The sequence below is a fragment of the Myotis myotis genome, unplaced genomic scaffold, assembly GCF_014108235.1.
Source record: "Myotis myotis isolate mMyoMyo1 unplaced genomic scaffold, mMyoMyo1.p scaffold_m19_p_16, whole genome shotgun sequence".
NCBI lineage: Eukaryota > Metazoa > Chordata > Mammalia > Chiroptera > Vespertilionidae > Myotis > Myotis myotis.
The window spans coordinates 36,096,361-36,119,390 of NW_023416320.1; the positions used below are offsets into that span (position 1 = coordinate 36,096,361).

The 23,030-nt window shown below is 36.2% G+C and overlaps 1 protein-coding gene across 1 annotated transcript in view; it reads left to right on the forward strand.

Moving 5' to 3' along the window:
• The window catches only part of CUNH8orf34 (chromosome unknown C8orf34 homolog), a 241,430-nt gene that overhangs the window by 176,328 nt on the left and 42,072 nt on the right, over positions 1-23,030 (forward strand). The window contains 2 exon segments of the mRNA XM_036338220.1: positions 4,598-4,683; positions 9,815-9,891. Coding sequence (XP_036194113.1) covers positions 4,598-4,683; positions 9,815-9,891 — 163 coding nt within the window.

The window sequence follows — 23,030 nt, forward strand, 5'->3', positions numbered from 1 at the left end:
CAAACCAAGAAGCCCAAATTCAAAGTTAGGGACCTTTGTTTTATACTCACTACTCCTAGAGTGTCATGATTTCTCCAGCATTGTTCAGCTGCACATGTGCAAAATAATACAGGGTTAGGTCTGGTTGGGCAGTAATAGCAGAAGGACATGGGTCCATGGGAACTGAGAAGACAGCAATCCAGCTGAGTATGGCAGGAAGGGAATCAGGAGGGGCCAGAAACCCCGGAGAAAAGTTAGAGCAAATGGAGATCGATGTCTAATTAAGAGGAAGTGTTAAGGACATTGAAAGGGCCTAAAGGGGGTGAGTTTGTTGTTAGGGAACTGAACATTGTATTTAACAATTTCTGACGTAGGACAATTCCGAGTTCTCGGTCTTTGGGTTAGGGAAGGTGATGTGGAGGGAAGATAGCCAGATCTGAGATGGAGGGACTTTGAAACCAGAGGATATCCACTCATCTACTGATGGGCACTTTGGCTATTTCCAGATCTTAACTATTATAAACGGTGGTACATTTACACTATGGAATAGTATGCAGCAATAAAAAAGAAGGATCTCTTACCCTTTGAGACAGTATGGAGGGACCGGGAGAGTATTTTGCTAAGCAAAATAAGCCACTCAGAGAAAGACAAGTATCACATGATCTCACTCATATGTGGAATCTAATGAATAAAATAGATCCAGAGACATAGAAGCATGGAACAGACTGTCAAATCTCAGAGGGGCTGGATGGGTGGGAGGGAAGAGATCCAACAAAGAACTTGTATGCATAGATGAATAACCCATGGACACAGACAGTGGTGTGGTGAAGGCCTGGGGCAGGGGCCAGGTGCATGCCAGAAAGGGTCAATGGGGGAAAAGGGGGGCATATGTAATACTTTTAACAATAAAGATTAAATTTTTTAAATTTAAAATTTTAAAAAAAGAAGCAGTGGATAAATATACATGAACATGAAAATCAGTCAAGATAATACTAACACTTGAGTTGAAGAAAAAAATTAAGCCTGAGCAAAGCTTTCATGGCAGAAAGATAACAGGTTAATATTTATAATCCCTTGTTATCTGAGGTGAAGTTTAGGAAGCTGTACTCGTAGAGAAAAAGGGGGATGTGATATTCTTAGAAGAGAAAAGGGTTTCATTTATGACAAGGAGGAGCAGGACACATTTTGTTGAGAGGGTGAGAATGTGGAAGAGTGTTTAATACAGAAAAGGAGTTTTAGAAAGCAGAGGAAAAAAAAGTTGAGGAGTCTGAGTAAAACTCTTGTAGGGAATAAAGTGATGTAACTATTATTGGGCTATATTTCCTGGCCTTGCCCACACAACCCTTGTTTGTGTAGCACCTATTAACCTCTTACAGAAGTAGTGCTGTGTGGATTACAGCTTGGGAAACATTGGCAGAGCACTCAAGGATAGCAGGCTGTGAAGCATTCCGCATGGAGTTGGTGCCAAGTCACGGTAAACTCAACTCTCAAGGTATCTGGAGGGCACTGCTTGAACAAGGATGAGCCAGATTCAGGGCCACCCAACTTGTTGGGTTGTTTCATGGCCACTTGTCTTTTCAGCTCAGCCTCTGTGAAATCAGGGACAGTTGTCATTTCTTTGCATCTCCACAACATTTGGCTTATTATTGAGCATATTAATAAATGTTAAATAAATTTTTCTTTTTACTGAAGCTGGCAGTGAGCAAAATAAATTTACAACTTATTTATTTATTGCTTTTTTCCTGCCTTTGATGGAGATTTATTTTCCATTTAGGTTTTTAACCTAATGTTAAATGCCCAAATGTGTTGGAGCTCATTATCAATGTTTAACAACTTTGACTTATACCTTTTAACATCTCATGTACCTACATGTGTCCTATCTTTGATAATTTTTGTGAAGTGGGGCTAGAAAAAAGCTCAAAAAAGAATATTTTATATATTGTTGATTCGTGAAGTATTTATCCTAGTTATTATTATAAAGAAGAAATAGTTGGGCAGATTTGAGACGTAGCTAAAGCACTCATTTAAAAGTTGAGTTGTTTTTTCAAGTAAAATTTTAAAAATTAACTAGAAGTATAAAGTCTATTTTAATGTTTTGAGGAACCTCCACACTGTTTTCCATATTGGTCACACCAATCTGCATTCCCACCAACAGTGTGCTAGGGTTCCCTTTTCTCCATATTCTTGCCACTGTGCTAGGGTTCCCTTTTCTCCATATTCTTGCCACTGTGCTAGGGTTCCCTTTTCTCCATATTCTTGCCAACACTTGCTGTTTCTTCCTTTATGGACAACAGCCATTCTGGCAGGTGTGAGGTGATACCTCATTGTGGTTTTAATTTGCATTCCTCTTATGATTAGTGATGCGAACATCTTTTCATATATATATTGGCCATCCGGGAACATTTCTGCAGAAACTCGAAACACTAATTTGAGAGAATATATGCGTCCCTGTGTTTATTGCAGCGTTATTTGCAATAGCCCACCAGTAAATGAGTGGATAAAAAAGCTGTGGTACAAAAAAAATATATTTTTATTCCTTTTCACTTCCTTTGTTATATTTGTTTTAGGTCTAAAACAAATATAATCTGAGGATTTTATTCTTTTCATTCATAGATGCAAATGTTGTTTGAAAATAAGTCATCTATTAGAGTGAAAGTAATAAATGGTGGGATGAAGGAGAGACATATATATCTTCTCAGTACATAAAAAGTCATCAGCAATTATTTGTGGGACTCAAATATTTCATTTTATTTTATGATATTTAACTCTGTATGTTTTGACATAAAAACATTGATGCAAATGATGCCTGTTTAAGTAAATAATCAAATTTCAACCCTAATTACTAATTACTTCAATATATCTATGTTGGATAAGTCTGATATTGACAGTGTATGTATGTATAATTATTGTATACATATAATTTTGCATGAAAAAAAAGCTGTGGTACATTTACACCATGGAATACTATTCAGGCATAAGAAAGAAGGAACTCTTACCCTTTGTGACAGCATGGATGGATCCAAGGGTATTATGCTGAGTGAAATAAGCCAATCAGAGAAAGACAAATACCATATAGTTTTACTTATATGTGGAATCTAATGAACAAAATAAACAAAATAGAAACAGATTCATAGACACAGAGAACAGACTGACAGCTATCAGAAGGGGGGGATTGGGGGTCTGGGTGAAAGAAATGAAGGTATTAAGCAGTACAAATTGGTAGTTGCAGAATAGTCAATGAGACGTAGATTACAGCATAGGGAATATAGTCAATAATATAGAAGTAAATAGGTATTAGACCAGGTGGCTACCACTCTGTAAAGTACATTATTTTCTAACCACTTTGCTGTGTATATGAAATAAAGAATAATATTGAATATCAACTATAGTTGAAAAATTAAAAAATGTATAAAATATACATATTTGGCCAAAAAATATTATAACTGTCAGGAAGTTACCCTTGAAAATTCTTTAATTAGCTGTTACTTATTTACAGTATTAGCAAATGTGTGTTTGTGTATTGAAGGGAATACATGCAAGTATAAATGTATACTATATACAGAAACATGTAGAATTGAATATAGGAATACAAATGAAAATATAATTTATAATGTGTATTATTACACAAAAGGTAGAGAAAGACATGCATATGTTTGAATATGCAGATGTCAAATGCAAATTATTACATGATTCCACTGGGGCATACAAAGGCAAAGATATAAAATAGTTGAAAATTTTAATTTTTAAGAGTGGTACAGTTATGAAATGTACTTGGTTTTTTAAAATGTTAATGTTATATGTTATGCATTTATTCATATTCTTTGGTGAGGGCATTTGCCTTCAGCTAAATACAAGAAAAAAGTAAGAGAACTGATAAAAAAAACTCCAGTCTCCGGATTGTTTGATGTAATGTCATCCAACATTAGCAGAGTTTAATCTGTTGTCCTTAGGACAGAGTTCCAACATTTATTGATGCGCTCTACCTCCTTTGATAGCGTAGTTCACAGTGTAATATAAACCCAGACTGTTTGAATTGGGTTCTGCGAGTCTATTTTTCTCAGCGTAGAGATGTGGATAGAAAGGCTCAGAAATATACTGTCATAAAAGTACCTACACAGCCTTCCTCTCCTGAAGAAGCCACAGTGTCTGAGAGCCTGGGAAGTCACATGCATTAGGAATCTATTTCCACTATTGAGACTTACCTTGATCTGCAGGCCTTCGCTCAGGTTTGGTTTATTTAGAGAATTGTGTTTGGTAAACTTCTGTGTAGAAAGGAAACCTTCTCATGCCACTGGACCCAGAAATCAGGTGAGTATGCTCTTGTTTTTATTTCACTCGCTCCCTTGTAGTTTCAGTCAAAACATTTGCTTATAAACTGCCCTCCCATCAGGCCAAGAAGAAAAGCAGTTTCTACCTAAACTAACCTTCCCATGTATACAGGAGAGAGAGAAAAAAAGAAAGACTTTTCAAGGGTAGTATAGCAAAAACACCATATTACAAAGGTTTTGGTACAATTTTATTTCTCCTTTGAAGAAGCATGTCTGATTTGAGTACCCATCCCCTATGGAATGTACTTCACACTTCTAATTATTTCTAATTATTTTTTTTAATTATTTAGACTCCAAGGAGACAACTTGGCAGAAAGAACAGAGGAGACGACACAAATACTTCCTTCTCCAGATGAAATAATCCTGGATTCTTTGAGTAAGTTTTCAATCCCACAATACCTACATAGCTGCCTGTCATATGTGTACCCCTCCTTCAGGATGGGTATCGGGAGGTTAAGGGCAAAAGAATATGGATTCTGAGGAGCAGGCTCTTAATGTCTGTGCCTGTTTTGGGTACAAACAGGTCAACCATATGTTGGCTGTTGCCAAAATTTGTCACTAATGCCAGCTTGTTTGGGGTACTTTACATTGCTCACTCCCATTCTCACATCGTGGACCCCTTTATTCTTCCCTGCCAGAAGTGTCAATGTTATATTGATTTTGTTCCCTCTCTCATCCTTATATTGAATTGTTCTCAAATCATGTCAGTGTGCCTTCAGAATTGCCTTTCCCAGGCAGCGTCCTCTTCATTTTCCCTGATGCTGCCTGGTCTGTGCGTTTGTCCTTTCTTTGTCTAATTTAACAGCCATGTTTGTACTGTCTCAAATAGTCTTTGTACTATCTCACCCCTCTTTAGCTCATTATCTTTTTTTTTTTACAAAGAAAGCTGCTTATATCACCCCTCTTTTTTATATTACAAAATTCAAACTCCTTAGCTTAGCATATGAAGTTCATGGCAGGGCACTTCAAAATGGTTGCTGAATAATTATGCACGTGTAATGTCACTACGATGGCATTAAAGGTACATCACTGCTTCACCGTTCCGTATTCTAGTAGGAAGCAGCTGGACATCCAGCTGGGATAATTAAAAGAGAAACAATAGAAACATTTTTTTTTTTTTTTACATCTGGATAGAGGACATCTTAAACAAGATGGAAAAAATCTTAACTATGAAATAGAAAAATCAACTATAGAAAGTTAGAAACTGTTCATCAAAGAATGCCATAAAAAGTGAATAGCTATTCCACAAAGTAAGAAAATATATTTGAAATATATTTGTAACTGATCAAATATTAATATTCAGATTACGTACATAAAGAACATCTACAATTTTTTTTTTGTTCAATCCCTCCATCCCCCGAACATCTATAATTTAATAAAAATCAAAAACAATAGAAAAATAAGCAACAGGTATAGGTATGAATTGACATTTCATGGAAGAGGAGAAACACAATTGGCCAGTGAACATTTGAAAGATGCTTAATGTTCTGGTAACCAAGGGAAAGTAAATTAAGACCACAAAGAGGTGCTGTGTTATAACCAATTGTTTGCCATTAATTAAGAAATTTGGCAAAACCAAGTGCTGGTGAAGACATAGATGAAAGAAAAGTCATACACTACAGGTGGGCATAAACAATTTTGGAAACTTTTCCATTATCTTAAAATCTTGAACATTTATATAATCTAAAACCCAGGCACTCCACTTCTAAGAAAATATCTTAGCGGAACAAGTCTTGTACCATGAAATGTGAACAACCCTTCTTAGTATTGCTCCTGAAGAGGAAAATGGGTAGACATTGTGGAATTGTTATATTGTAGGAAACTGAATGCATTTCAACTACACATAAGATGGATGAAACTAGTGGAATGCTAATAAATGTTACCAACTGTTTCTTTGAAAAGAGAAAGCCCTGATTTGTAGAAATTGGTGGTTTCCATAATGTGCTCCTGCTGAAGTTGAATTCAAGTAACCAATCTGAAATGGCAGCGAGGACTCCCAACTGGTAAGAGCAGGTTATAGCTCACAGCTGAATAAATCTTAAAAGCATAGTATTGATTGAGAAAAAAAAGCAAGTCATAGAATTAAATTCACATAAAAGCTCAAAACTAGCAAATCTAAGTAGTGTGTTCTTAAGAAGACATACATAAGTGATAAAACTGTATTTAAAGAAGGGAATGAAAAACTCAAAATGATGGTTATTGTCAGAGGGTAGAGGAAACAGGGAGGTGGGATAAGAAAGTTGTGCAAAGGTAAATGAAGATTATTGAAAAGTCCTAATTCTTAAATTAGGTGGTGTCTTGGGTGTTTATTTCATCGTGTTTTGTAATATAAATACACTACATATTATGCATAAATATATTTTGAATATGCTTTTTATATGTCAAGTATTACCCAATAAACATTTAAAAATAAAGTGTGATGGGAACATACACCAATGCCAGTGTAGCACAATATAATGAAATAATGATAGTTTACATGCACTCAAATCTCTTATAGTACTAGTGACATGAAACACTTGAGACTTTTAACACTGCCAGCAGAAGTTGGGCAGTATGTTGGCCATTTGTTGGCCATTTGTTGACATAAGACAGATATTACTTAACTACTGGCCCATTATTTTTTAAAATTCTCTCAAAACCCCCCCAATCCACCAATCTACAAATCTGTATCTTCAGCAATCATATTCATAATAACTGAGAATTATAGAAACTCAATTTTGGGGGAAATTTAAACAATACACCAGTAATATGTTGATTATATTTACTTGTGTCCACTGAGGGACAATGTATTTATTACGTTTAAGGTCCTTTCTTAAACTTCTGCATTCTTGACATTCAAGTATCTGTAGATTTAATGAACAAATCTGAAAACATGAGTTTCTGATTCAATATATTCTTTTCCACTTATGTTAGAAAATAACCAAATTCAATAATTCAATATTATTGGTATTATTCGAAAGTGCTAATGTGATTTTTATTTCAGCTTTGTATCCACACTGAATTTGGCTCAAAAAATATTTCTATGAATGGGTATAATTTTGTGCATAAAAGCCTATTGTAACACACAGCAAAAGTAAAAATAATGGCAGGAAAAAGGTGAATAAAGCTAAAGTCTAGAGTTTTCTAATTTCTAGCAGCATGCCCAATTACAACAGAGGTAGTTTGTAGTTCAAGTACTGCCAGAGACTTTGAATTTGACAAAATCACTTTATCTTTCTATGTTCCAGTTGCTTCTTCTCTAAAATGAAGTGATAAGATAAGCTCTAATATTTGATCAATTTAGAGAATCATTTTCCCCTCAGTGTATTTTGAAAATCATATAGACTTATAAAACAGTAAGTACATAGGACAAAGTAGTTCGCACATATGCACACACCAATTATTGTTAATCAGCAGTGTACTAAAATACTTTAAAAAATGGAGCTCCAAGCATGAAACTAAGATTTTTTTTTTTTTTTTAGGATATATATTGTCCCTACTAGAATGTAAATTCAAAAATATTCTGGCAGGACCTCACAGTTGTCTCACATTACATTGAATGGAATTCATTATGTTTTTAAATGTTTTTTATTGATTTTTTTTAAGAGAGAGAAACCTCATCTATAAACCTCATCTATAAAGGAGAGAAACCTCACTTGCTTCCTATACGCCCTATTGGGGGTTGAGTTGCAACCTAGGCATGTACCCTGACTGGGAATCAAACCCATGACCTCTTAGTTCCTTGGTCAACGCTCAACCACTGAGTCACACTGGGTGGGCAAATTCATCATATTTTTTATCCCACTAGATATTGTACCAATAAACAGGAAGAACTGAACCCAGACAAGAACAGAACAGAACTCACTCCTCATAAAAAATTCTTTTGTTATGAAGCACCTACTAGAATGTCTCTAGTGACTTATAGTATTTGTTGAATAAATGAATATACAAACACACAGAAATAGTTGAATGAATTGATTAATAAATACATACATTAAAAAATCAATCAGAATGACAATACCTCTTTAAAACCATGAATTAATGACTGAGAACTTGAAAACTTAGTTATAATATAATATTTCTAACCTTAAAAATATCAGCAAATCCACTAGAGGGTTGGTTTTCTCCTACATATGAAATAATTTGCTTAGTAATGCAGGATAGAACATTTTAATATTATTAAGTTAATATTCTACTCAAGAGTTTCAACACAAATAAAACAGGAAAAATAGAGTAAGTAATAAAATTACACTAGTATTTACTCACAGTTCAGTAGATTATAATTCAGTTTTAGAGGACTTAAACTTATGCTAATTTACACATCCTCGTGTAAAAAGTCTATACATTGTCACTCTTACCAATTGGGTTTTAGTAAATAGGGATTCAAGTATTCTTTGTTAGTGCATTAATATTTTTGAACTTGGTGTAATTTTCATCATCTGTATTGATTTTGTCAACAAAAATTTCCTTCTTTTTAATGTCTGTTTGGAAGGGTGGTAGGTAAAAATTTTAAATTTGCTTACAACTTGAGACTATAGCGGTTATTGAATGTAAATTCTGATTCAGAAGCTACGGTATAATTACGGCTTTATGCTAAGCTTTCCATAGTCTCCTGGAGTGGCCGTAAGGGCTTGAGAGATTTAATGCTCTCATTTTCTTCCCAGAGCACACATTTTATTAACAGAAAAATCTGTCTCCATATTTACATGAATCTGAGGGAAAATTTTCAAGGATTCATATGACTCTCAAATATTAATAATTATAAGAAATCAATTTTAGAAGTCTCCAATCGTTTAAAATGGCTTCCTCTTTACTGATTTTTTTTATTTGAATAGAAGGTATTAAAGTACGGACTATTTCTAGATTCTCTATATATCTGTCCTTATTGTAGAATTTTTTATAACCCGTATAAATCCTTGTCATCATAATTAATTTAACTCAGCAGACATATGGGAAGGGTTGCCATAATTTTATTCACATATTTGAAAGTCACTACTCATTCACTCCTCAATCTATTCAAGATAAGAAATCACAACTTCTTGCTTAATACATTAAAATGGAAAACTTTCCATCATTTAAAAATATGCACTCTTCTCCAAACTTTTCCGAATTTCCTATCCCATTTAAGAGAAAGAACACAAAATGGTAATTACATTGTGTGGCCAGTAAAGAAAAAAAGAAGACAGTTGGTGGGTAAAACAAATAAATATAAAATTGCAAACCAGAAAAAGAACATTAAAATCCCAACAATTAGCTGAATGAAATGCTAAAAGAAAGTTTGCCCTATCCAAGATAACAGCAGCTCTTGCACATTCCATTTCTAACTTCATTGTGTCCTACATTCGAAATTCATAACATTTTTCATAGGTTGTCTTTAAGCTGAATAAATATCTTACACTCTAACTCACAAACACTGTAATTTTTTCAGCAACCAGTTCAGTCACTTTAATATCCTTCTTGTAATAGGCTCGTATATCAAATTTAAGCAATATGTGACTGTAACTTATTCATTCTTTTGGTAAAAATAGATTCTTTACCTGGGACTGAAGAAGCACTAATGGAGGAGGGTGGAGAATTTGAAATAGCATCTAAATTAACAGGACCTGTAAGTATATTCACTTATTGTTTTAATCTCTAAAACTAATTTATCTTATTGATAGGAAAATCTAATAGAAGTAGGAAGGAATAGGAAACTATAACTTTAAAGAATATTTCAAGTGTACACCCACTGTGTCCCGCAGAGCCATGCAGAGTGCTCATATCAGTAGGGGGCAGCTTGATTACCAGTATACAGCAAGGCTGCGATTAAGGAAGAAGATTCAAATGAGGTGGGAGAAAATAAATTCTGGTATTAATACCTTTTTGTGCACATGAGTATTCTTTAAGATATGAGTTACCATCTTAAACTTCAATAAGTTTATACCTATCTTAATAGAAAAATAAATGTTTTGCATATCTTGAAAGTTCACATATAAGCATGCTTTTATTGGTTATGAAGTCCTTGTGATATTTTTGTTAAACTGTCTCTTTTCAATAGAGTATATTGGGAGGAAACCAATAGGTTTAAGATTTTCAATGCAATATAATGTTGAGAGAATAAATACAGGAAAACTGAAATCTACATGTAAATTCTAAACGTAAAGTTTATAAAAGATTCTGAGTTATTTTCAAAATGACTATGCAGTCTTGTGCTATCCTAAACTTAATATTTAGACTGGGTTTACATGCTACAGTATTCTCTGTATTTGTTTGCTGGGGCTTCCATAAGAAAGCACCACAGACTGGGTGGCTTAAATAGCAGAATTTTATTGTCTCACAATTCTGAAGGCAGATAGATCCGAGTGCTAGCAGATTTGGTTTCTCCTGAGGCCTCTCGGCCTGCAGATGGTCATCTTCTCCCTGTATCTTCACATCATCATCCCTCTGTCCTTGTCTATGTCCTGATCTCCTCTTCTCTTAATAACACTAGTCATATTGGATTAAGACCTATCCCAATGATCTCAATTAACTTAATTACCTCTTTAAAACCTTATCTCCAACTACAGTCAGATTCTGAAGAACTGGAGGTTAGGATGTCAGCATATAAATTTGAGGGGACATAATTTAGACCATAACACTCTCTGATGAGGTTACGGTATTTGAAACATTACTTGGCTCACAAGATTTGATTGAGGGCACCACATTTTCCAATGGATTTCATAATAAAAATAATTTTTTAATTACTGATGAAATTAATATATCTTTGAAGTTCCCCAGAATCCTATTTAAAACTTCAAATTTGTTTTCTTTGTTATTCTATATAGCAGTTGTCATCTTCTAATATACTATGTATTATATTTGTTTTGCTTATGGTTCATCTTCTTCACAAAATATAAGGTCTATGTGGGCAAAAATTATTTTGCATTTTTTTCACTTTTGTATCCCTAGCAAAGTGCCTACACATAGTAGATACACAATACATATATATTGAATAAATGAAATTTTTATCAATAATTTCTTGTCATGAGATGAACAATATATGTAGAGCCTTAGAAATCGAAAGAACCGTGGCGGCCATCTGGTTCAGCCTTTCCTCTCCCTTATCTCAGTATTCTTACTTTCATGGAAGGTAAGGATATCCATCCTATCTAATAAAAGAGAAATATGGTAATTGGCGTATAACCGCTACCCTTCCCATTTGCCAATCAGCGAGATACGCAAATTAACTGCCAGCCAAGATGGCAGCCGGCAGCCAGGCAGCTTAAAGCGAACATGAATGAGGCTTGCTTGCTTCAGTGACGGCGGACTCCAACGTTCCCCGCCTGCCTTGCCGGCCTCTGAGCGGGCAGTTTGAAACATAGTTACAAATATAGAAGCTAAAAAACCCCCAGAAACCTGCTTTCAGCAAGCCGGGATCTCAGAGCTGGAGTTGATACAGAGTTTCGATTGTAGAACACAAACAAGTCTGGGCCCGAGGGTTTCCGCTTTCCCAGCAGCAGAGGCCACAGAGCTGGAGCCAGAGCTAAAGCTGGCCCAGAATAAAAAAAAAGAAAGAAAAAAAGGAGTGGTTGGGAGCTTCCGTCACCCGACAGCCTGAAAACAGCCCTCAGCCCCTCACCCAGACTGGCCAGGAACCCCAGTGGGGACCCCCACCCTGATCCAGGACACCCTTTAGGGCAAACCAGCCAGCCCCCACCCGTGCACCAGGCCTCTATGCTATATAGTAAAAGGGTAATATGCCTCCCAGCACTGGGATCAGCGGAGCCGCGAGGCCTCCCGGCACTGGGATCAGCATGACAGGGGGCAGCGCCCAAACCCCCTGATCGGCCCTGCTCTGTGTGTGACAGGGTGCGGCACCTCAAACCGCCCCCCCACCCCCACGGGCCCTGCTCTGTGTGTGACAGGGTAGAGCCATAACCTCCCCATCAGCCCTGCCCTGAGTGTGACAGTGGCGGCGCCCCAAACCCCTGATCGGCCCTGCTCTGTGGGTGATAGAGGGCGGCGCCCCAACCCCCTCATCCGCCCTGCTCTGTGTGTGACAAGGGGCAGTGCCCCAACTCCCCTATCAGCCCTACTCTGTGAGTGGCAGGGGGGAGCTCCCCAACCCCCTGATGGGCCCTGCTCTGTGCGTGACAGGGGGCAGCGCCCCAACCCCCTGATTGGCCCTGCTCTGTGCGTGACAGGGGGTGGCGCCGCAACCTCCCCATCGACCCTGTCTTGAGTGTGACAGGAGGCAGTGCCCCAACCCCCCAATTGGCCCTACCCTGAGCGTGACTGAGGGTGGCATCGCAACCTCCCAATCCGCCCTGCTCTGTGCATGACAGGGCGCGGCGCCCCAACTCCCCAATCGGCCCTGCTCTGAGCCCGACCAGGGGCTGCACCTAGGGATTAGGCCTGCCCTCTGCCACCCGGGAGCAGGCCTAAGCCAGCAGGGCGTTATCTCCCGAGGGGTCCCAGACTGCGAGAGGGCACAGGCCGGTCTAAGGGACCCCCCCTTCCCCCCGAGTGCACAAATTTTTATGCACTGGGCCTCTAGTTTTATATAAAATGAAACAAAGTCAGAGAACCTTAGTAACAGGACTAAGCTCCCAAAGCTAAAAGAGTGAAAAGGTCAGGAGTTGAGTGCTAGTCAATTTCCCTTCTACTGCATATCCCTGTTATTCAGGTGCTTTCCTGTTTCTTTCAGGAGTTTATTCCTGTTTGTTGGACATTTTCATATATTCCTCACAACCACTTGTAACCATTGGTTTCAGTTCTATTCCTTGGGCAATAGCCTGAGTCCAATCCTTCCTTTTAACTAATCTCCACTTATTGGAGACAGTTAGGATGTCCTATTTGAGACTTTTTCAGCCAAAACACAATCTGTTCCTTCAACCAGTTCTTATATTGTGTAGTTTGCAAAGATTTCAGCACTTTTGATTCTTTCCCTGGACATACTCTTGTTTGCCAAATCCCTTGTAATGTGGGGGTTATGCCACAACCAAACCCAGGGTTCCAATAATGTTCCCACATCAGAGAGTATAATGGGATACATACTTGATGCAAATATTATCTTTGGAGTATGACCTGGGATTGTAATAACGTTTTTTAAAGGAACTTTCTGACATTTATAAACTTCAGTATGTCTCCATAATCTCATGATGATAATAATGAATAATCTGTCATTCATCACTTTTGGAAAAGATTTGTTTTTTTATCTGTGAATTCTACCAAAGCCCATATACCAATCTGCCACATATCTAAAAGGATACAGCTAGATTCTCTTTCGAATCACTTTCTAAAATTCAGGTATATCTGTTAATAGTATTTGACTTACTTAATAATACCTAACAATCCAAAAGGGGGAAAAAGAAAAGTTAGCTTTTTTGGTCAAAATTCTCTTGAGTTATTACAAACTGGCTCTTAAAAGATTTTCTGCTTTCTTTTTATAGTGTTCACACAGTGCTCTCCTATGCAGACATTTGTTCTAAGTCAGTGTTACTTGTTTTCATTTATCAATGATTAGACTTTGAATTCTTGAAAATTTCTATAATTCTATTTAGTCAAATTAACACTAATTCTTTTTGGAAATATGTGGAATATAAACAATATCTGTATAAATTAATATCAGGATCCTGAACATAATTTTTAGGTGGTAGCTGCTTTTATTGTAAAGAAAACATGGATTTTTAAAAATTTATGTCAGATTGATGATATTTTAGATGCAAATTCCCCAAAACATACTTCTATAATATTTCTGAGGACTGTATTTTTGGTAAATCAAGAAGAAAATTGTGGCTTTGTGTAGATATGAATGGAGAATTGAAACAAAACAGAACTTTTTTCTTTATTATCATAAGAAATGCGATATATTGCCCTGACCGGTTTGGCTCAGTGGAATAGAGCGTCTGCCTGCGGACGGAAGGATCCCAGGTTCGATTCTGGTCAAGGACATGTACCTTGGCTGCAGGCACATTCCCGGTAGGGGGTGTGCAGGAGGCAGCTGATTGATGTTTCTCTCTCATCGATGTTTCTAACTATCTATCCCTACTCCCTTCCTCTCTGTAAAAAGTAAATAAAATATATTTTAAAAAAAGGAATGCGATATATTTTATAGCAATTTTTGAGTCATATACTGCAAAATGTAAAAATGCCACAAATGTTAAAAAACATTTAGAGTAATTTCAACACGTGCTGTCTCTATTTGCTAACTTTCCATGTTGGGTATTGGATATTAATAAGTGGGTAGCAGGATTTTGGAAACTTTTTCCCAGTGGCTTCACCTGTGTTTAAAATACTTCATGAATATTTTGTGAATATTTGAGTGAAGTAAAGGCAACATTTAGTTTAGATTTTTATCGTTTCCCTAATAAGCAAGTCATCCTTTTGGAATTTCCCTCTTCCCTTCCTCCTCCTGTGTTCTGGAATGCCTCTTAACATATTCACAGCTGTGACGATTAAAGCTGAATTTGCTAGCTAAATCTATTTGTTAAAAATGAACCAACAAAAGGAAAACCTTAGGAAGAAAATACCAAGCAGCAGATATTGATTATAACCTTTTAATTCATAAATGTGGTACATATTTTTCTGGATCAGTGAGCCAAAAAGACTTACAGCAATGATATTTTAATTTCACAGTTCTTATGGCATTCTTAAAAATTCTGTATTGTTTTTTGTTAAACAAGCATATGAGCATAATGAGAAAATAAAAAGATAACTAAGTAAGATATTTGACATTAAATATCTTACTGACTTTTTTTTTTTTGTAAATCTGCTAGTTGTTTTATTTATTCACCAGCACTGACCAGACTGTCATAAGCTGACTCTCTTTTTTAAAAATTTTTATTGAACTAATTGGGATGACATTGGTTAATAAAATTGCATACAATTCTATAACACACCAGCTGTATATTGTATTGTGTGTCCACTACCCCAAATCAAGTCTCCTTTCATCACCACTTACCTCTCCTTTACCCTCTTGTTTCTTCCCCTACACCCCTTTTCCTCTGCTAATCACCCTACTGTTGTCTGTGCTTATGAGTTTTTTTGGGGTTTTTTGCTTAATCCCTTCACCTTTTTCAACCCAGCCCCCCAACGGCCCTTCCTCTGACAGCTGTCAGTCTGTTCTCTGTATCTGCTTCTATTTTGTTTGTTAGTTTATTTTGTTCATTTGAGTATCTGCTTCTATTTTGTTTGTTAGTTTATTTTGTTCATTAGATTTCAACTATGAGTGAAATCATATGGTACTTGCCTTTCTCTGACTGGCTTATTTCAGTTAGCATTATGCTCTCCAGATGCTTCCATGCTGTCACAAAAGGTAAGATTCCCGTCTTTTTTATGGCTGCATAGTACTCCATTGTGTAAATGTGCCACAGTTTTTGTGTGCACTCATCTACTGATGGGCACTTGGGCTGATGAGCTGACTCCCTTAAGACTTTATGTCACTGGTCATCAGTTAAAGTAGAAGAAAAATTAAAAGGACTCCTATAAGGAAAGGTTTTATAAAAAGCCTGGAGTTTTTAAGAGTTTTATTTTCAGGTCATTTTTTTTTCTGAAGAGCTTTATATATTTGAGGAGGTATATACAACTAACTAGAATGAAAATAGTAATAATGAAAATGATAGCACATCTTTGTATGGTACTTTTTAATTGCTAAGCATTTTTACAGACAATATCAATCATCTCTGAATTTTGCAGTTCCTATGATTTCTCTCTTAGGCTTGACAACCTTTCTGTGACGTAAATAGTACTCTAAGTTTGCGGTGAGCATATTGAGCTGCCAGATGATCTGGTAACTTGTCCCAGGTCACATAAATGGGGAAAAACCAAAGCTCATATTTCTCAGTGCCCCAGCCCTCTTTAATAGAACTCGTCAGGGTCCATACAATTATTAAGGCAATGAGGCCACTGTTAGATTGGACATATAATATAGAAAGGATTAAAGGGAGGACATTATCAGTAGCCTATATCAAAGATAGAATTATGAGATAGTAAAAAAAGTAGACATTTGAGGGACTGGATCAAAAGACAGGTATATTTTTATGAAAGGAAGGTATCAGTAAGTTTGGTGCAAGAAAGACTAGTCTTGCTTGGGTCTTTCACAATTAGAGGAATCCGAGAAACCAGGCTGGCATGACAAGGAGGGGCTCTTAAAATTGAGAAGGTACTCAGAAGGAAAGTGAAAAAGGAAATAATACATGTCTTGGAAAAATTGCCTGTGGCAAACGCAGATGTTAGACATAGGTGATTCCAGCAGCATCATTTAATAAGGTGTCTACTTAGCTGGATTAGAGGTCAACTTCAATTACTTGTAAGATTGATTAATATGTGCTTATGCCAGTCAATGAAGGAAAAATACCACATGATCTCACTCATTCATGGACGATAGAGACCATTATAAACTTTTGAACAATAATAGATACAGAGGCAGAGCTGCCTCAAACAGATTGTCAAATTGCAGCGGGAAGGCCGGGGAGGGTTGGGGGGCATGACGGAAGGGGGTAAGAGATCAACCGAGGACTTGTATGCATGCATATAAGCATAACCAATGGACATAAGACACTGGGGGGTAGGGGAGGCCAGGGGATTGTCAAGGGCGGGGGGAAAAAAAAGGACACATATGTAATACCCTTTGTAATACTTTAAGCAATAAAAAAAAAATCCTCACAAGAAAAAAAGAAATACATTTATATATATATTTAAAAAATGTGCTTATGAATTACTACATAAACAAAACATTTTGTTTGTTGATGTTCTAGGAACAAGTGGATGGCTTTCTGTTTTGCCTTCACTTTTTGCTAATTCTTTCTACTTCCACTCAAAGTAGTAAGGAATTCAGACCTAGTTGTCTAAAGTTGGAATTTCCCACACATACCACCTTTTCCTCATAGCCCATACATATGAACTTTAAAAAGTACAAATTTGGGTTATAATACTCCTTGGATAACAGCTATAATTGGAAGCCATGAAGATAAAGAAACATTGATGTGCTTATTTCCACAGACAGCTAGCACACAAATTCAGAAAAGAGTTTTGACAGGAAGGATATTGTTCCTAAATGAATTTCTTGTGACTGGAAAGAATTAGGTGGATTGATTTTTGTTGATTTTTTAAAATTTTTATCCAATGAAGTGCATAGATCAGCAAAGTTTTACCTGTATTTCTTTTCCCTTTTACATTGTTAGTTTACAGTACAGTGAAATCCTTGTGAAAAAAATCTCTGGAAACATTAATGTTTTGCCCGGCTGATGTGGTTTGGCTGGTTGCACCTCATCCCATGCACCAAGAGGTCGCTGGTTAGATTCCTGGTCAGGGCACATCACAGGGTTGTTGGCTGAATCCCTGGTGGGGGTGTGTAAGAGGCAGCTATTTCTTTCTCATTGATGTTTCTATCTCTCCCTCTCCCTTCCTCTCTTTAAAAAAATCAATAAAAACATACACAAAAAACACACATCATTAAAAAAAATAATCCCTGATGCTCTTGGGAATTATATTAAAAGATAAATTGCTGAGACTTAATGAAAATGTCACAATCTGCTGAAATCATATTGACTGTTTATAACATGCAGGTTGCACAGTGCCTTTTACTTCTCTATCCTAGAAATCTGTATACTAATTTCAAGCCAAATAGCGTGTGTCCCCTTGGAGATTTATTCCTTTTATTCCACTTTTTCTTTCCCAGATCTTTACCTCTTCTAAGTCATACTGAAAAAGACCCATACATTTAAAAGACATAAAATAGAAAATTATCACTTAGATTTGACAAAAAGCATAGAAAGAATTGTACCCATAGGTTTCCCATGTAAAACTAGGTATCAACTTTAGGGAACCTTTAGACTATTTCTTTAACTATGACTTTTGATAACCCTACTTTCTACTTTCTACTTTGTTTCTTAGTAATATTGTTTTTCCCTACACATAACCCTCCCCTTATGAAAATTTTGACTATTTCATCATCCTTACTTTTTAAATGTTTCCAATAAAACATCTTTGATATTTTTCATACCCACATGTAATTTTATGGTAAGTAAATTGTTGCACATATTTTAGAGTACTTATAATTCTTTGTAAATTGACTTAAATAGCTGGTCAATGGAAGCAATGTTGAATGAATAGGTTAATGAACAGTTGCAGTTTTCTTGTATTATATATCCAGTGTGGAAAACTAGACACACAGGTAGCATTTATGGAATTAAGATAGAACGTTTTAATTAGCACTCTTGCAAAGTGAAAAAGAAACTAAGTTAATGTTCATTATCATCTCATCAAATACAAGTAATAAATTATGGTGAATTTTGTCTTTCAAAAGATAGTGTTGACAAATTTTGGCAGCTAATTGCAGCAATGAATTTTCTTCTAGAAAACAGAAATTAATATACATTTTGCTCAACCCTAAAGAATTTTACTATTTCTTTTTCCTTCTAGTATGTGGAATTTTGCTAGGTTTTTATGATTCAGATTTCAGATGCCAATAAAACTGCTTAAAATCAAATGTTATAGTAGGCAAATTATGTAACCAAATTTTGGGATCTAGTGGGATTTTTCCTTTTGACATTTTTGGTCTGTTGATTTCCAACACATTGATAATGGAAATATTTGCCCAAACTGGTATAAATATTTAAAAAAAAAATTCTGTGAATTTTTAACATGTAACTTCTAAATGTAACATTTACATAGAAAAAGTTACTTGAGATTATTAAATATGATATAAATGGTAGATCATTGATTGTAGTTGTTCTAATTAATCATCTCTTTACATAATTTCACTGCTTCTCCATTGCTAAAATGATGGCATTATTTCTTGGGATCAGTTAAATTCTGCATTGTATTTTTAAGACAATTGGAAGAAAAATATGCATTGATATAGAACAAGGGACAGTGAGTTTCTAAGCAAATAATACCCAGGAAGATGGGGGATAGTACACTATTAGTGTCTTGAACTCATTATGGAAAACAGTATGAAGTTTCCTCAAAAAATTAAATATGGAACTGACATTAAACCCAGTGTTCTCACTTCTAGGAATATATCCTAAGAAACCCAAAACACCAATCAGAAGGAATGTATGCACACCTATGTTCATAACAGCACAATTTATAATAGCTAAGATCTGGAAACAGCCCAAGTGCCCATCAGTAGATGAGTGGATTAAAAAGCTGTGGTATATTTGCACCATGGAATACTATGCAGTTGTGAAAAAGAAGGATCCCTTACCCTTTGAAACAGCATGGAGGAACCTGGAGAGTATTATGCTAAGTGAAATAAGCCAGTAAGAGAAAGACAAGTATCACATGATCTAAATCATATGTGAAATCTAATGAACAAAATAAACATATGAAAAAATAGATTCAGAGACGTAGAAGCATGGAACAGACTGCTGAATCGCAGAGGGAAGGCGGAAGTAGGTGAGTGGGTGGGAAGTGATCAACCAAAGACCTTATATGCATATATGCATAACCCATGGACACAGACAATAGGATTGTGAAGGCCTGGGGTGGGGGCAGGTGAGGGCTAGAAGGGGCCAATGGAGGAAAAGGGAACATATGTAATACTTTCAACAATAAAGATTTTAAAAAAACAATCACTTTTAATTGTATTAAGCAAAAGAATATGAAACATTTTCAAGATTGATAAGATTGATGTAGGAAGTCATAGCTATAATTTCTTATTCATTAAATTAACTGTAAATATGTCTGAAAAATTTAGTCCTTATAGATTTAAATAAATATTTGGCTGCATATTTAAATTACTCCTCCACTTGAAAGAGGGAAAATAAATAAAAGTGCATAAATGCAATGTCATGAATAAATGAAAATTGTCAGAAATTCATGAGGAAATGTCTTATACTCAGAGACTGGTCCTAGCCAATCTTACCACTTTCGATCTTAATGGGTGTTACATTTCCACTATAATACTTCTAATCCAACTATGTCACACACCAAATTTTTGCCTCTTTTTTAAGAGTGTGTCCTGGGAGGCTAATTCTACAGGGTAAAGTTAGTTCATAACCTTCAGGTCAACAACACTCCATAACGTTTAGAAAACCTCCTTATTCCCTGGTGATTTGTTTCCTGCTAGAAATGTTTTCTATTTCTGAGACTTGTGACTTTTTCATTCAGCTGTTGACATAAAAGGAAAGCATAGAAACTTAGTGAGTCATCTTTTGTACATTGGAAATTCAAGTGTAACGTATTCATTTTATCTGTGGTTTTTCAGTCTTTGCTCAGCCATGACGTGCAAATGTCAAATAAATAGTTGACTTTTGATGTGTTTTCACACGGTCAGTAAAAGAGACTAACAAGGCAAACTTTGTCTTTGCACATCTCTGTGGCTGGGTTTCAAAATCAATAACTAACTTTTATGTGTGCATTTCAGTTTATAAAATGCTTTTATATTATTCCAACAATCCTGTAAGTATTGTTGTTATTCTCATTTTAAAGATGTGAAAAGAAGCTCAGAGAAAATAAATTGCCCCAAATTACACAGAACTGGGACTTAATTTGGTTCATTCTGAATGTCCTTTAAACTTTTAGCAAATACATGGCAGTGTAGCTGGCAAAATCATCAACCCAATTATTGTACTCATGTTGGATGTGAGTCCACAGACTTCCATGGTATGGATTCTGTGATTATCTACAGAAGTATATTGTACCAATAATATAATAAAGTATAAAATGGAATTACTATCATGAGTCATAGTCATCTCAAGATATGTAGCACCTAGCTCAGTGCCAAGAGGAAGAGGTGCTCAATTAATGCTCGTTGGATTGAACTGAAGGAGGAAAAATCACTCCAAATATTTTTTTTTTCATTCATTAGCCACATTTTCCAAAGGGCTGTTGTTCTAACTAGAATATAATGGCTGTTGTCCTAAACATAACATTACAAAGCTTTTAACTGTACTTAACGCTGCGGTTTGTCTGTCTTGGGTACCTCCCAGTTCTCTGGAGCCTCTGGCTTAGGCTGAGGGTTATAGGATGACGTGGGTCTGAATGATTTTCATTTTGTGACCTATAATCTCTTCAAAAATTTCTCCTTTCATCTAATTAAATAACAGGATGATCTTTGTGGCTATTATGGCAGTATAGCTATAAGTATGGAATTGTGCTCAGGCTGACCTTGGAAATCAGCAGGTCCCAGTACCTCTAAACAGTGGTTCTCAACCTTCCTAATGCCGCAACCCTTTAATACAGTTCCTCATATTGTGGTGACCCCCAATTTCATTGTTACAAATTGAACATAATTAAAGCATAGTGATTAATCACAAAAAAATTTGTAATTATATATGTGTTTTCTGATGGTCTTAAGCAACCCCTGTGAAAGGGGCGTTTGACCCCCAAAGGGGTAGTGACCCACAGGTTGAGAACCGCTGCCCTAAGACCTGTCCTTTTAAAACGGGCTCAGAAAACATTCCCTCACAATTACCTTATTTTGAAATCTTGTAGAAAATAATATGCTTCATATCTTCAACCTTTTACCTATTGCTGTCTTCTTTTTCTGTCCTCTGTGGAAACCTAATACTTCCCCAGACATTGTTTATCACTTGTGCCTTTATGCAAATACTGATTATTTTCTCAGACCAGTTCTAAGAGGCAATATTGTGTTTATCTTGGTTTTCCTCTGCAACTTTCTGACAATTCATTTTCAAATCTGAATAAAAATTCCTCTTCTTCTGAGGTTCAGATGATTTCATACAATGTCAATTTCTTGATCACACTCCTCAGTCGTTGAGGACTTCGACATTTGGTACATGCTATCTTCAGCATGTCTTTTTATTCTATTCTTCAAACTTTCTGCCCAATATCTGCCACCTATGGACACATCTTGAACCTTACCAGAATGAGTTCTGTTTATCTCTAGACTCAAACTCCAGTGTATCAGTCTCTACTGATAATACCCTCCTTTTAGTTTTCTCACTTCCTTGGTTCCACCACTTCCCACCTTTAACTTCCCCAAAGAGCTCCAGGCCTAGCATTGCCTCTTACTGGCTGCCCTATCTAGCTAAGATCTCAATGTTGCACCACATCAATGCCTTGCCCATTTAGCCTTCTACTGCTGCTAATTTCCAGCCTGGAGTCCATCCAACCTATTCACACTCCATATTTCAACACATAGGCAGACAAAAAAATCACAGAATTATGGAGATTGTTGCAATGCAATAGGAATGCCCTCTAATTTTATTTCTCCATGCACCTCGCCAGTCCTTTCACCTGCTCTACATCAGCTTCTAATCTCATTTTTTATATCAGCTATCCCAAAACTATTTCTGGCTCTCTACTTCTCAAAAAAACAAAATCAACACAAACAAAACCAAGCCAACAAAAAAAAACTTGGGCCCTCAAGTGTGAAGCCTCTTAATATCCTATAAGCCTCTACCCATGTGTATCGGCATCCCCGCTCCTTTATTTTTCATCCAGTCTCAGAGGAAGAGGTTTGAATTGTATTGTTTCAAGATTGCTCGTGAGAAAATATTTTTATTTCTCTCTTTAACATCTCTTTTTTTCTGCTGTATGTTCAGCCCATCCTTTTTGAAATTTCCTATAAGCCGTGAGCTTTCTCAAACATCTCCCAGTAGCAAACAAATACATGAATCATTTCATATTTCACCATTAGTGAGACAGGCCTCTGTCTCTCTCATATCCTTTCCATCAAAATCCTGGAGAAATCCATCTTTCTTCCTCTCATCAATTCTTTAATCCACTTCAAAAGTGAATATTAATTTCTTATATCCAAATCCAACGAACTACTGCTAGCCTTCAATTTCTTTACTCTTTTGGTGAAAATTGGTT